The sequence below is a fragment of the Uloborus diversus genome, chromosome 6, assembly GCF_026930045.1.
Source record: "Uloborus diversus isolate 005 chromosome 6, Udiv.v.3.1, whole genome shotgun sequence".
NCBI classification, from domain to species: Eukaryota; Metazoa; Arthropoda; class Arachnida; order Araneae; family Uloboridae; genus Uloborus; species Uloborus diversus.
Window position 1 is genome coordinate 161,508,848 of NC_072736.1, and position 16,645 is coordinate 161,525,492.

Here is a 16,645-nt window from a genome sequence, read left to right on the forward strand (position 1 = left end):
GGGTTCATACGGGTCATGGAAATCCTGGAAAGTCATGGAAAAAAGTTTAACAAATTTCAGACCTGAAAAAGTAATGGAAAGTTAATATTTTCATCAAAAGTCATGGAAATTAATTTAAAGTCATGGGAAAATGTCTTGGACAGTAATAAAGTAACAGTAGCTAAAGAAAAACATTAGAAACCTTTAGGGATTTAATAGTATTGCTAATAAAAGCTATTAATACTTGAAAATTTAATGATCATAAAAACAAATCTGAGTTTAGGAATCCTATTGCATCCGCTTCTGTAACAGCCGCCCACCTTTTTTTGTAATCAGATTTTACTGCTGGGACATCACTAATTTTGAATTCACCATTATTTTCAGCACTTCTTGTTTTTTATATTGTGTAGTAGTGGACTTGCATGTTTTTGATTTTACCACACCGGCTCAAAAAGTGTAATTCAGTCGCATCCGAGTTTAGTTGAACCACTCGTAAAAATAAAGCATTAAATTTATCAGTTTATCTTAATTTGTTGGAGGCTTGGAGGAAAATAAAGACTTTAGTCAGACAATACAAAGAAATAATTGCCAAGTTTGACATGAAATAGTACTATTCTCTTTGTGTAACAAGGTCATGAAAATTTTTATGAAACCATGAAAAAGTCTTGGAAAATTCATGGAATCTTTTTACCCGAAGTGAGTATGAACCCTGTATAATGCAGTTGTCCGTGTGCGTCGGAATCAAATTATTTATAAACGACCTTCTCAACTTTACTTCGATGCTTTTTACACGAAAACCGTATCTATCACACAACATCCAGCATCCATCCTCTAGCATTCAGCGTCCAAGCCCTGGATTCACATATGAATATTGAGTTCTTGAATTCAAATTATGGTTGCGATAAAAGCCACTAGTAGAAACTGGAAGCACAATGAGTAGGGTCCTATTGAAATTCGTGATTGCAAAAAAAAAATAATTTGAATTCAAGATCTGATGATTCAAACTTCTTTTTTAGCTTGGCACTTCTCAAGATGTTGTACATATGCAGTTTACAAGTTGGCCAGATTATGGAGTACCACACTCTGCTCTGGCAATGCTTGACTTCAGAGATAAAGTACGAATGAAGCAAACAGAAGCTGTTGCAGCTATAGGAGCCCATTGGCAGGGTCATCCACTTGGGCCTCCTATTGTTGTCCATTGTAGCGCTGGCATTGGCAGGACAGGTACTTTACTTCGTATTAGTATTTCGTCTTGGTTTTAAGCTTAAGGGACCATTCACGTTAATCACGTAAGGGTCCTGAGAAGGAGGGGGGTTGGAAAAATCTCTACATACCCTTACTTTGGGGGATGGGTTAAACCCATTCTTACGTAGTATTTTCCAAGTCGATATTTTACATTAGAAATCGTGCATGCCAGGTGATTTGACAGGGATTATATTTCATTTGCATCTGGAAGGAAAAAAACATATAATGAGCTGTTTTTTATTTCTTTTACAAAGGATGAATAGTGTATATATATTATTAATATATAAATATAAACTATAATAAAAGAATCACACTATGTATGGCATGTTTTATTTTTAATGAGTATCGCATCATATACAAAAAAAAAAATGTCGAAAAAACATTCAGTCTAGATTCCACCCTTTTAGTGCATATTTCCTTACACAAAAAAGTTAAATTTAATAACAGTGAATTTAGTACCAATTCCAGTGATGTAAGATTTGTTATTTCATTATTTTGAAAAACGAAATAGAATCTTATGTAAGAATGGGGGGGGGGGGGGTTGAAAGATCTTACGTACCCTTACATGGGAAAAGGGGGGGGGGGGTCAAAAATTGCCAAAATCATCCTTACGTAATTAATGAATGGCCCCTAATTAATATGTTTTAAAAATATATATGAAAAATGCAGTTTTAATCCTAGAGTTAATTTTTTAACAATTACAAGTAGAAAACCCTGCACTAAAATGTGCCATGTTGAATTTCTTGCGGCATCTTAATATATAAAAATCTTCTGTGCGTACGTTTGTCAACATAAGGCTTTTAAACGACTTTGCCGATTTTAATCAAATTTTTTGTGTGTAATTAAGTTGTCGCAAGCATGGTTTCGAAGCGCGATGGATCGAATCGGGAACGTTTTTCTTAATTAAATAATTTAAACATTGGATGGTTATATCTCCCAAATGATTAATATTTATTTTAACCTATTGTTGAGCGAGAACTGAAATAAATATTTAACCTGTTGCCAAAGTACAATAAGAAAGCCAGCTCTGCTTTTTGTAATGAAATTTCTTACTGTGATTATGTCAGTTGAGAATAGATAAAGCACAGAGAAAGAGAGAGAGTGAAGCCTTTTTTCATTTCTCTCTCTCTCTCTTGAAAGCAACGATTTTAGGTCCAGAGATATTTTTTTAAGTAAAGTACGGAAGGTTCACGCAAAACGTGTGTTCTGTCATCGTAGTTGAACCATGTGACCGGATCGGTGCTTTAGGTTTTCCTAATAACCAAATGATCAAAAAGTACCGTACCTAGCAACATTTGTTTATCGGCTCAAATCGTTGCGACGGCATCGCTCAAGTCTGAGTTTTGGAACAAATGTATAGAATACTTTAAGGATTGTCAAACTAATCAGTAACATTATTAAAGAAAAAAATGGTGGAATTTAAATAAGAAACAAAATTTATTTTCGTCCAGATAAATTACAACAGGGTAGTTATGTACACAAAAGATCAGTGCAGTGGAAGATCTTTCTCTTTGATATGGAAAGAACAAATTAGGCAATATATAAAGTTTTAAAAGTTTTCATTCAAAAGATCGGACTGCTAATCGGTCGGAGTTGACTTCGCTCACTGATGGGCTGGATTACAGTAACGTGGAGGCTTGGCGACTTTGGCTATAAGCAATAGAGTTGCGTGATCATTTGTTTACATTTTAAATCTACTGTTAATGTAATTTATTGTATTTTTGTTTATTTGGCGAAATATTTCAAATTGCAAAGAATTGTTTTTCGTTAATAAATTTTTTTAGTCATTTTAGTTGAAGAATCTGTTTATTTTACATCGGGAGGGGGGAAGGATGAGTGATTTTCGCTTATTCAGAGAACTGTTTTTACCTTGATCATTTTTTTAAACGATATCCTTTCGATTGTTTTATTCTTTTTCATATGAGGGATGTTGCAGCGGGATTTCCCGTTTGTTCTAGATGGGTAGTTAGTTTTTTACACTTAGTATCTGAGGATGCTTTTTATCCTTTCAGTATGGCTGAAGGAACAAACCATCAAGTACGGGAAACAAATAGTTAATAAAACAACTGCTCAGTGTACATTAGATAAATCAAATTGTAATAAATATACGCATTCCTACACCAAGCAGTTTAAAACATTTTCTTTTTACTTATTTTTTCAACAAAACAGCTCAAACACTTGATGGTTTATTGAATTTTTTTAACTTTTCAATTTACAAAGTTTGAACAGAACAACGTCTGTCGGGTCCTCTAGTTTTGTCCCTAAATTCCTGTTTTTGAGCCTGACTGCTCTAAAATTGCTTTCTCAAACTGAAAAAAAAATTATTTTCAAAAATCTAATCTTTTACTTGTCAGAATTCTTTTGTTGCACTTTGGTCACAGATATTTGTATCTTGGTTTCCATCCAGTTAATTCTAGCCCCCCCCCCCCCTCCACGCCAGTTATGTTGCAAGGACAAATAATGAAATTTAAATACATATGTGTAAACATTTTTAAATTTACAACTGAACTTTTGTTGCACCCTTGGCTGAAATCATTCCATTTTAACATCCTTAATCTACCACCTTCAGTTAAATTGTTAGAATAAATTCATGGATTGCTCTACTATATCTTGCACTATATTTAGTGAATATTTTGATATTGTTTTTCATTATTACTTTTGAAATTTCTTTTGTTTATTTTACAATGTATAGTACATTCTAATATAAAGTATGTGTACTATCAATGTGTTTGAAAGATAAAGAAATAAAATAAACTTTCAGAAACTTAATATTGTATTTACTTTTTTGCCTTTTTGCACTGCTTTTATGTGTAAACTGTATTACATTGAAAATTATTCATTTTATTTTTTAAATTTAAAATAGGTTAAAAGCTAGTACTTTATTCTTTCATGTTATACTTTCCAGCATTAAAACTTGACTGACTGGAAAGCATTTATGTCATGCTTTAAATCATTTTAACAAATCTAAAGTCCTTGAAACACAATTCTAGTTGAGTTCTTGTAAAGCGCTTTTGAATTTTAGGAAAAGAGAAAAACAAATGTTGTAATATTAACCAGTAATTTTTTAAAAATTATTGTTTGAGTTTTTCTTTATCATTTTAATTTTATAGTCAGTCATTTGATGTGTGCGTAATGCTACAATGCATCTTATATATTTGTTTTCACATATGCAGTAGCACAATGTTGGAAAAATTGTTAAACTCAGTGAAGAAAATTCTTATTAGTTAATATGTATATATTTTTTTATTAAGTATTGCAAAATTAATAAAATACTCATAGGTGACCTTGACAAATAAAAGGTTGCAAATCTTTGTTCTAAGATTTTAAAACCGATTTCTTCACTTTTGTAACCCTTGTCCGGTTTTTATAATACAGTATGACGTCTTGTGTGTGAATCCGAAACGCTTGGGGATGCAACCATTTTGGAATTTTTCAGATTTTGGATCCTGATCCAAAACATTGTAAATATAATTTTATTATGCAATATTTAGCACATCTTTCTAAATTTCTCTATATATAATGTTCACACCAAATTTTTATTTTGCTGTTTATGAATCTTAATGAAAGTATACTTTGCTTTGCTTCAAAAGAAAAGAGTCAGAGATGCAACGACGTATGATCCGTGGATGTTACTTTTAATTATGCCGATTGATACAATCGGTAAATTGTATTTATACCAAAAATAGCTTTGTATTTTATCTCAATATGCATTTATGTACACTAATGTACACTATGCACACTAATGAAGAAATTAAAAGAAATATCGTAAACCAAAAGCAGATGCTAAAAGATTGCTTTTCAATGGCAGCAAAACACCATATTATGCATGACCTGTGATATCAAAGAAAAAGCTAAAAAATAAACTGTAAGTGCTGTACTTCAGCTATTACTCATTGAGTAATAGCCGAATGTTTACAAGTTTAAACATTTAATATTAAAAAATGGTGCTTTTTTTTTTAATTCAGTGAAAAAAGTTCCTGGTTTTGGATCTTCCGGATTTTGAGATTGCAAAATTGGAAATCCATGCTGCAATTGCTTTGTAATCTCTGATTTTCTGCTTTCTCTGTTTTCAGGGACATTCATCACTTTGGATATTTGCATCAACAGATTAGAGGCGACCGGTCTAATAGACATTATTAAAACTGTCGAGAAAATCCGAGCCCAACGAGCGTATAGTATTCAAATGCCTGATCAGTATGTGTTTTGTCATTTGGCTTTATTAGAATATGCTTTGAGCAGGGGTCTCCTGGAAGACGTGGATCTCTCGGGATTCAACGACGACGATTCAGAGTCCGAGTAATATCGTGCAGTTTGTTTCTGTCATACCACTGTTTGTTAAGCATGTCTTATTTACGATTTGTTACATATCCTATCAGAATTTACCCTCAAAAGTTCACTCTCTGGTTTTTGGTAAATAAGTTTATTTAACGTACTGTATGCATAGTTTTAAAGCTAATGTTGTATCTGTTTTGTTCAGAAATAGACAAAGAGTAATTTTAAATGATTTTTAACAGCTGGTCAAGTTTCATTATTGAAATTCAAAAGTTTTCATTTTGATGCAAAATTTTAACTAGAATGAACTGTTTCAGAATATATATATATGTATAGTAAAGTTTCACATACACGGGTAGCACAGAAATAAGTGTATGTAACAATGAAGATAAACAACAATAACAACAACAATAATAAACATGGAACATTAAAAAATAAACTAGGAACATTGAAAACAAGAATTAATGAAATCATGGGTATTAATCTGCTGCTACCTTTACGAAGAGCTGGAGCAGCTGGCATATTAAATATTCTGCAAGGTATTTAATATGCCAGCAGTAATGTATTTTCTTGCTTACTGTATTAAGCCTAATAAGTAGCTACACTCAAATACACATACTTTTACTTTTAATTTTTGCTGCATGTATGATACTGACCCGCACAGAAACCTTGGGTGTGTGAATGACACCCAACAGAAATGTTGGGTGTCATGTCAATGAAAAAGTTTGTAGCTGTATAAATAAATTTGTTCCTAGAAAGTTTTTATGTGAAAGTCACATTAAAATTTTCTGAAGAGTTAAAGCTAGATTTCACATTTAAATGAATAAAGGAAGTGTTGTAATCAAGAAATATTACATTCTAAATTTCTACTTTACTCATCCCCGAATTAATGTTAAGTTTTTTATGTTAGTTTTTTATGCTGAGTTTGTTTATGTTATGCACGGCCCATCTGCACGTGCATATGTACAGACGAACACGTGGACAGCTGCAATATTCATTTTAACCAATCCGAATTGATTTTAACAAGTTTTCTTGTTGCATATGTATGAATGTGGGTATGTATCACACACTACTAAAAAGTAATTCGCTGTGGAAATTTGATATTTTGTATCTAGGGTCTTTATGGGATTCAGTTGTGCACCTTCCCTTTTGGTTGCATTCCAATGTTCCAAAAGGAGTCTATAAAGCCTTTTTGTGGCAAATCGACATTACTTTTAATGCAGGTTGAAATTGTGATCACTTTATAAAGCTTTGCCAAGTTTTTGGCGAAAAGGAAATGCCAATTTAGTATAGATTTGGTGCTATGTAACAAGATCCCTGTAGAATCAGTGTTAAAATTATTGATATCTCTAATATTTGTTCCTGTATAACGGTCTTTTCTTCATCAATTGGCAACAAACTTGGGCTGTTAATACTCTAAATGATTTTATGCTGGCATTATTTTATTGTATTAATGTTCCTCTTACTCGTTCCATTTAGTTTTTGTGGCCACAAATTCAGATCTCAGATGATTGCTTCAAACTCTCGTACATGTACAGATGCAATTATTCTCTGTTTGAGTCATTATAAAACTTAGATTATTTAAAGACATAAATGAAAGTTGTGTGGGGTTCAAAATCAGATTTTTTTTTTTAAATGTGTTATTAAATATTACCTACTAATTCTTGTTCAGTAGCTTATATATGCAGGGTGTAAAAAAATTATTATTGCAATGTAATTTATTTTGTGCAATTTCCACAAAAAAAACCCCAACCACTCTCATACCTTCTCACACACTTAAAATACCTACTTAAATGAAAGAGGTATTTCAAAACACTGGAGGTGTGCTGTAGAACGCAGTAAAACACACTGTTGTTAGACTAGAGATATCACATGGCCCAGTTGAAAATAGTAATGCCAAAGCTTCTAGAAAATCAGTAAAAATAACAGTAATTAGCTCTAATGCTTTGAAATGAACCGTAAAACATCAACAGACCATATGTTTGAGCTCTAAAAAGTGTCCAAAACATAAGAATAATGCTGATGGGTTTGACATCCAAACGCATACCAGTGCTGACAAATCAACACTTGGTCATAGCGGGGTACAAGTCAGACTTACTTACCTTTGAAAGTGCATAACATTTCTAACAAAACTAAATATTTAGCAGTGAGTTACCGCCCCTAAGCCAGTGCTTAGGCAGAACTACATGCAGTATACCAGACAGCTTGGTTATCGTATCGAGAGACTTCAGTTTTGTTCTTGTTAGAACTTATCTGTCTGGAATAGTGAATTGAATAACTAAGCTGGAGGAAAATGTCATCTCATTAAAACTGAGAGCGGCAACAATTTGGTAGATAAAGTAACTTTATCTCACCAGCGAGTTACCCACGACTATCCTATATTTTTTCTTCGAAACTCCTATGTGTTTTTTACTTCCTTTTACAAGAAAGGAAGTATTGTATTAGCGACAAAATTTTCACTCAAAAATCGACCCTTATTTCCATTTTGCTCACCCCCAAATGAATGTTGAGTTTTTTTTTCGACTCGACCACAGGTGGATAATTGCCTAGGAATCTATAGACACGCGAAATAACCATTTTGACAAATCCCGAGTTAATTACAATGAGTTTTCTCATCACGTCTGTATGTACGTATGTATGTCGCATAACTCAAGAACGGAATGTCCTAGAAAGGTGAAATTTGGTACGTAGACTCCTAGTGGGGTCTAGTTGTGCACCTCCCCTTTTGGTTGCATTCGAGTGTTTCTAAAGGGGTCTTTTCACCCTTTTGGGGGGGGGAATCATTGTTAATTTCGATGTAAACTCAAGTGGTGTCATAATTTGGCGGACACTCGGCGATATATCGCCAGTCTTTTGGTCGCCAAGTTTTGTTGCCAACTTGGCAACAAATTTGGCTTTTTTTTTTTTTTTTTGAATGGTTTCAATTTGGCCACTGTTTGTGATATTTAGAGAGTAAACTATTGAATCACATTAAACCTGCCAATAATGAGAAAATGACATTAAATTGGAGTAAAAGGAAGTCATGTGATGCACAGATCAGCTCGTTTCACTTGCTATGAGCCCTGTATCTGCAGCATGGTGCAGTTCAACTTGCAATGTATAAAGGATATAATTATGTCAATAACAAAGTATCAACTAGTTGACATTTTTAAGTTCAAATTTTACAATATTTTCATCTAATGTGTGTAATACCCTTACACATATATATAAATGTATGTTTAAAAAAAAGAAAAAAGCAACTTTCTGTTAAAAACTTTCACTGTTATCCAAAAACACAAGATAAATACAAAACAAAGAAAGAAACCTGTCAAAAGATTAATTTAACAGTTCACACAAATCACATCCTGCTCAAAATTAATGGTTGAATCATAATTTGACTAATTGGGGTAATGTTTGGTATTTTGAACAACAAATGCTAAGAAGAAACTAGATTTATTGCATATATTTTTCAATTTTTGACATTTTTATGTTTTCTAAGAAAATATTGTTGCTATGCAATTCAAAAATGAAAATAATTTTTCCAGGAAGAAAACTTTGTTCTGTTGCTCTCTGCTATTTTTAATAATACACATCAGTTAAAAAGAGTGAATTTTCCAACTTTTAGAAAAGTTTTTTTCCTCTGATCTCTGGTCTGGACCATTTTTTTGTAGGGGTGTGAGGAATTTTGGTGGTAATCCTAGCATCCCACCCTGAATTTTAGTGTTTGTGTGTGAATTTTTTTATCTTGCAGTTTGTTTGATTTTCGAAATAATATACTAAAATTTTTACAACAAACTAGAATGCAGTCAAACTGTTAGTTTTAGCAAAACGGGTTTCAGCAGTTTTAGCAAAACGGGTTTCAGCAGTTTTAGCAAAACGGGTTTCAGCAACAATTCTGTCGTAATGTAGACTTTCAGGTGTCCAAGTTATATTGACATGAAGTCACTAATTTCAGCATAACAAAATTTCACCGAAGCAAAATATTTTCTCTGGTCCTTTCTTCTTCATTAAAACAGTATTTGACTGTATTAGTTGGCATGCTAAAAAGCTTTATTAATGAAATTATCATTTATAATTACCTGCTTTTCAACACTAAATTTAGTATGGACTAGCTGTGTTGCCCAGTCCACCTTGAAAATAAAAATTGTCAAGTGACGTGTATTCAACAATTAGGCTTAAATAAAAGGAAAAAAAAAAACATCATGCAAAATTTCCCCTCCAAACAATGACGACAGATATTAAAATACTTTTAAGAAATTGAAATAAAATGAGAAAGGTGGATTTAAAAAGCGTAACCAGGTAAACACAAAATAAAGTAAGTTTAAGGAATTAAAATGCAAAAGAAAATGGTTAACAATTTGAAGGGACATGAGGTTTTTTGAACTTGATTTAAAAAGGCTTGTAACTTTTTTTTCTTTTGAGATAGAAGCTTATTCTTTCAACCATTGGTTGAGATAGATCTCGAGAAAAATATATCATTTTTTCCAATGGTGCCAAAAAGAAAACTGTGGGACAGTTCCTTTACTTTTTATTGATTTATTTAATGAAGAAAGTAGTACCTAATTTCAGTTAAGCCTAAAAAAAATTCAAGCTAAAAACACAAATAACTCCCGCCATATTTAAGTTAGAGCATTGAAACAAATTGGGTAGAACGTGGGAAATTTCCAACGATATATAATATTAATATGTACAAGTAATTTTTCAGCCCCATATTCGGGAATTTATGTGACAATCGGACCTAAATTAGAATTAGAAAAAGAACTACTTGTCGGATTTTTTTCGAACTGATCTGCAAACCTTTCCGGGGCTGAAAGAAAGATGCTGTGAAAATTTCAGCGAAATCGGCCGGGCAGTTCTTGAGTTTTGCGCGTTTAAACAAACAGACCCTTCTTGGAGACTTCATTTTATACTATGTAGAGATAACTACTAAAAGTTGAAAAGTACTACAGGGAAATAGTTTCTGTGGTTCTTTCTACTTCGTTAAAACTGTATTTGACTGTAGTAATTAATATGCTTAAGCACTTTGTTAGTGAAAATATCATTTATAATTTCTCTTTCAACACTACTTTTAGTATGGACTACTACTTATGTGTATGGACACTTTTCATGAAGAATGACCTTTTGTCCTTATTTATTTATTGTTTCTTTTTCTTAATTTTAAGAATTTTTGAGGGTAAATTTGCAAGTACTATACAGCGTTATTGTTAAATGTGTTGAACTGTTTGGCGTTCATTCTTTTGCCAATGCTCCTGTGTGAAAGATATTTATTTTTTTATTATTTTTATACATAATTAATGCATTCATTTACTGTTTGTAAAATTATGTATGGCATATAACTTGCTTTCTACAAAGGCGTGTACATTTTTGTAAGTATATGTTCCTGTATAAGTGCTTTATGTTTGAATGTTTATAATTTTACTTGTTTTAGTTTAGGCATATGAGTGTACAGAAATCAAATCAAAATTTACATTTTAAAAATATTTTTGTTTATATGATTTTTGAAACAATATATAGTATGAATAGGATTTTAAATTTTTTGGACTATCAAATCTAATGAAATTGGTGCTTCACCCAATCAAGTTTAACAGTGTATGCATGTATATTTTACAAATGACTTTTGTGTTTTTCATTATTTTAATGCATAGCATAGTTTTAAGTTATTTAATTTATGTATATTATAAAGAAGTGACATGAATACTATATGTAAAATGGCGTCTAAAAATATTTTCCTCGATTAAAACATGTTCAGGGGGATAATGTTCAAAATTAATTTTCTTATTTTGTTTTCCTTATTCCTGTTCACAAATTATCTGTAAATAATTGACCTTGTTTCTTTATTCTGAAACGGGGGTAAAAAATTACCATGATTTTTCCGTTTTGAAACTGTTTATAAAGTAATTGCATGTTATTATTAACATTGCATTAAATTATGAAGAGAAATTACATTTTTCTCATATCTGCAGTTTTAATACCTTATTGGCATACACATTTAATTCTAAATGTACTTTTAATTGTTCATGGATTAGTGTAGACTGTTGAGTTGCTTTTTATGTTTTTATGTGTGTGTATCAAAAATAACTGCAGTACAAAACCCAAAAAATCTGGTTTTCTTCCTAACTCGGCTATTCCGAATTTTAGATCATTAACATATATCTTATCTTAAAACTGATGTACACTAGCAATGTAAATTTATCCATGTTCTATTTGCATGTGAAGTGTGGTTGAAGTACTAAACAAGAAACTCGTCCAGAACTAAGCAAGCCTAAATTCCTGCATGTCAACATTGATTTTCTAAAACAGTCTTATTTTCCTTTTGATAGTCTTTAGCTTCAACTTATTTCAAAGGAACATTTGTAAAAGTTAAAGCCATTTTTGATATTTAAAAAGAAAAAGCTGTTGACTTAATAAAAATTAAAAGGATGCCAAACTGTTAGAGGCTCTAGGTTTCAATAAATTCCATAGTTTATTTTTCATTGTTCAGAGACTTTTTTATTGAAAAAAAATATTCAAATGTCGCTTAGCAAAAAATCCAGATTTTGGAAGATTCCGAAATTTAGTCATCCAGTTTTAGACTTAGCACTGTATCTGTAAGTAAATGCATTTATTTAAATTTTAACAAGAAATTCACAGCTGTGATTATTTTTTCATAAACAGATCAGAATTTGTCCCACAGCAATCGAAATTTTTAGAGAATGAGAAATGGTTAGTTGAAAGAAAGATAACTTTCTTAAATATCAAATTTATGCTGTTGATTTTGGAATATTAAAGGGTGATATAATGATCCATATTTAATTATATGTGATATAACGCCCTTTAGAGGGAGTTTCATTTAGATGAAAATTACTTTCTGAACTGTTTGGTATTGTGAATCATTCCATACACCTCTCAAAAAGAGTGGTTTTGATGAAATTCTCAAAAGTGGCCGTTGTTTTAATCTTTGTTTTGTATATATTTTAAGTTTAAATATTTCACGTCATTAGTTTAAGCACTTATTATATTATAATTTCATTTTTTTATGTGTAGTTATTATTTGTGCATTTCTTATTTTTTAGAAATGCATTTCAAAACTTCTTAAGTAAGAAAACATTTTGCCATGAACCATATACTTTGATAATCATGTTAAAACTTTCGTCCATAATGGCATGCTATGTCAGTCCAGAAATTTCTTTTCTAAAATTTTGTATGGGGCATGGTGAAATACTTTATCTTTCTCTTTTTAATATTTAATTAGTATGTATTCAACAATGTAGGAAGTGCAATAACTGCAATTTTTGGAATAAAAAAGTATTTTATCTTTTTTATACTTTTCTAACTTTAACTGTTTTAGATGACATTAGTCTGACTTCAATGTATTACATGCCTGCCTCATAGGGGTGACAAAAAGGTTCATATTTATGCATGAGAAATCTCATTTTTCAAAAACTATCTTTTAGATCTTTGTATTTTATACGGCATGTTTATTAAATGTTAATGTCTTCTGCTGTTTTTCTGGTGTCTATAAACTTTGGTAATGTAATTAGTAGTTTTCGTTTTGTATGCATCTCTATGTGATTCATTGTGTAGTTTAAAACATTGTGTTTTACATTCTTGGATGTATATCATTGTGTATGTATTTATGCAGTGCTTTTTTATGAAGATATGTTTTGCTAATATTTGTTAATTCTGTTGGTATCCTCATTTAGTTTTTTTTTTTTTTTTTTTTAAACTAGCATGCCCGTACACTCATTCATTAGTATGCTTTAGGTATTAACCATTACCCATACCGTCTGGAAAAAAAAGCACTGTATGTGTACACAATTCTGTACCTTGTAAATCGCTAATCTGTAAAGTTATTTGTACCTGTTGGAATAATATTAATGTAGCTTCAAGAGCAAAAGGGTGCTTCGAACAAAACTGTTATAACAAAACTATGAAGCTGTTTACCTAGTCACACTTGTCGATGAGTTTTAAAATAAACCAGTGACAAAACTGCTGTGTTTATGTGGTTACTGTTTGTCGAATTTTATCTAGAAATAATTTTAGTTCAATTTTCTCTTCAATAAGAAATTATTTGACTAGATTTATTAATTTTTTTTTAAAGAACTTTATTTTAAGCATTTACTGTATCCGGAAAAGAACATCCATTTAAATTTAGATTGTGTGAATCTGAGACTTGCCTCCTTTTTTTCCTAATGTAAAAACAGGGTTGTTATGAGAGAAAATCGTCGACCTGACCTGTGTATCGGTCTGTGGCAAGACTGATAAACATCAGATACCTAAACAGATAAACTGACTTTGATTTAGAGGTGTTTTTTTTTTTTTTTGGAAGGTGACTTGATTGAAAGTGCTCTTAGCTAAGTTTTTAGCATACATTTTTATCTTGATCCATTTTCTTATTCATTCATTGTACACAGGACCATCAATTTTGATCTTAGTTATCAAAAGTTCCTAGATTTGTATAATTAATTTTGTTATTGAAGGTCACATGTATTGGATGATTTTTACATGAGAGATTTGATAACATTCTACCGTTCTGCAAAAATTTAATGTTCAACTGAAAATAGTTGACTGACAGTCAGTAAACTTGTACCATTTTACAGAAACAAAATTTAGAGCAACAAAAAAATTGCAAAATGCTTACAAACCTTGATATCTCGAACCTCTTTTTCTCGAAACCCTTGATGTCTCAAAATTAAATAAATAAATAATCAAAAGATGCTGCAGGGATGTAAATAAATTTCAAGTTTAATAAAATATCGAGGAATAACTTGTTAATTGTCTTGCAAAGTGGTTACATGTATAAATACAGTCAATTCGCAATAACTCGAATCTAAAGGGACCGACAAGAAACTATGATTTATCTGAAATTCGACTTACCGCTCATTTTGGTTCTCGACATTTTAATATTAAAAAACTATCGAATATTTTAATATGTACATGTAACAGACAAAATTACAGAACTTAAACATTTGTAATCACAATATGCAAAGTTTAATCAAAAATATTCAGAGAAAAAATCAAAAATATGGTTTTGATTTCAATACTGCTGGAACCACTTGAATAGAGCTGACACTACTTCAGGAAAGTTGCGCATCTTTATTTGTTTCTAATTAGAATTCATGGATTCTGCCGCTTTAGAAGTTTCTCTTTTTCTTTTAATATCATTGACAGAGTACTTGCTTAGACAATTTTAATAGTAAAGAAAATTAACTCTGTCTCTCAGCAAATGATCAAACCAAAATTAACGAAGGGGAACGCATCTTAACAAAGGTCAGCCTTTGAATAAAGATACAATCAGTTGACTTGACAGCTTAAAAGCAAATTCATCGTCCAGCAACATGTCAAAGTGTAAGTAGTACAGTACAACAAAAGGAAACAAGCTAACTCCTTTCCGCACCTGTAACTCCTTTATCGCACCATTGGCTCAACAGGTGCTTTTCTTGCTTTAGAGGTCTACTGTCCAGGAATCGCAATTGAAGATGGATTAATTTTTCTCTCAAAGTCGCTTCTTTCTTTCTTTTTTTTTTCTTTCGAAATGAATTTCGAGTCTTTGAAAAAAACTTTGCGTTAAAGGAAGTTAACTTTGAGATATTGAGAATAATTAGCATGGAATTAAAGACAAAGAGGTCGGAACTTGATAAAATCTTCAAGTTATAGTAATATTCGAGTTATTGGACTTTGAGTTATCGTGAATTGACTGTATATATATAGCGTATGTGTGTGTAATTGTGAGAGTTACTAGTGGGTAATTATTTCAAAACCTTGATTACTCAAAAACTCGACATCTCCAATTTTTTTCTCTTCCCAAGACATTAGAGATTGTACTATATTATATGCCCATCTTTTTCGGTTGCGGGGAACTTATATATAAGAAACTCATAACTTATTGATATAAAGGGATTCTTGTTACCCCCCCCCCCCAAAAGGTATGTATCCGTAATATTTTACAATTTTGTGTATCAGAAAGTTACTCTCTAACTCTTCTTATGTAACAGTTACATGGAAAAGATTCTTCAGACTACTCAAATTTTTGAGCCAATTTGTGATTTTTAATCATTGAAAGAAATTCCCACTTCTCCCCCTTTTTCTTCCCCTTTTTTATAATCACAACAAGCAGAGTACAATGTAGACATTAGCCAACATTTTACTTTAAATTTCACGAATCAAAAGTCCTGCCAGTTTTTTTAAAATAACTTCAGAACTTTGTTTAATGAACAGAATAGTGATGAACAATCAGGAATTAGTGTCAATAAAATTATTTTAACGAAAATGTATTCAAACCTTTAGAAATAGTCTTCATCATTTATTTAAATTTAAAAAAGTATACTTGAATTAAATTTTTGTGCAAAATAAGATTTCAGGTTTTTTTTATGGGGGCAGGGAAGGGAGTTATCAGTGGCGCAGCCAGAAAATTTTTCTGGGAGGGGTTTTCAAAATCGAAAATTGTTGCTTTTGTTCCAATTCATTTACAATGCATAATTATTCAATATCAAAGAATTTCTGCAGATTAGTAATTATTCATTCAAAGTAACCGCTTAAAAACAATTAATAATTCGTATTGATATCGCTATGAAATGAAGAAAGTGGAAAAATGCACAGAATATTTATTATTAGTTTTACTTTAATCTTATATCCCCCCTTTTTTTGGGGGGTTTTTTTTCACAAGATCATTTAAAACCTCCTCTTCAAATACATTCTTATCTTTATGAATGTCAAATGCTAGCTGATAACGGTTTCGATCTTTCGATGAAAAGAGCCTCAGAATATCCGGTGCGGTAGGCTTCCTCTCTCTAGATGTCCCTAAAAAGAATTTGTGCGGTGATGGAAGCACTGATGGACCATGATACCCTGTAGAGCTTTATTGACACCATTTTAGCTATATTATACCAGTAGGGACGTGGGGTGCTCATCATGAAATACAACTTTTATATCTAAGAATTGAGAAGTAATTTCTGGCTGCTTCCCGATCATCAAAAGCAGTAAGGTATTTTGTTGAAACCTATTCTGCTTGGAAAAGCTCAAATACTCTGCTTTTTTTACCTTGATTTTAACACAGGAAATGAATGTGCTTGTGTTCTGGGGGGGGGGGGGGGTTAGCCCCAAAACCACTCCCGTGGATGCACCACTGGGGGTTATGTGTCATTTTCAGATTTACATACACTCTCATGCCTGAAACTGGTATATTCGCTAT

The 16,645-nt window shown here is 31.6% G+C and overlaps 1 protein-coding gene across 1 annotated transcript in view; it reads left to right on the forward strand.

The window, feature by feature from the left end:
- The window catches only part of LOC129224131 (tyrosine-protein phosphatase non-receptor type 9-like), a 75,571-nt gene extending 66,855 nt beyond the window's left edge, over window positions 1-8,716 (forward strand). The window contains exons 13-14 of the mRNA XM_054858547.1: window positions 996-1,203; window positions 5,298-8,716. Coding sequence (XP_054714522.1) covers window positions 996-1,203; window positions 5,298-5,524 — 435 coding nt within the window. The 3' untranslated portion in view covers window positions 5,525-8,716. The remainder of the gene's footprint in view (window positions 1-995; window positions 1,204-5,297) is intronic.
- The last annotated feature ends 7,929 nt before the right edge of the window (window positions 8,717-16,645 follow it).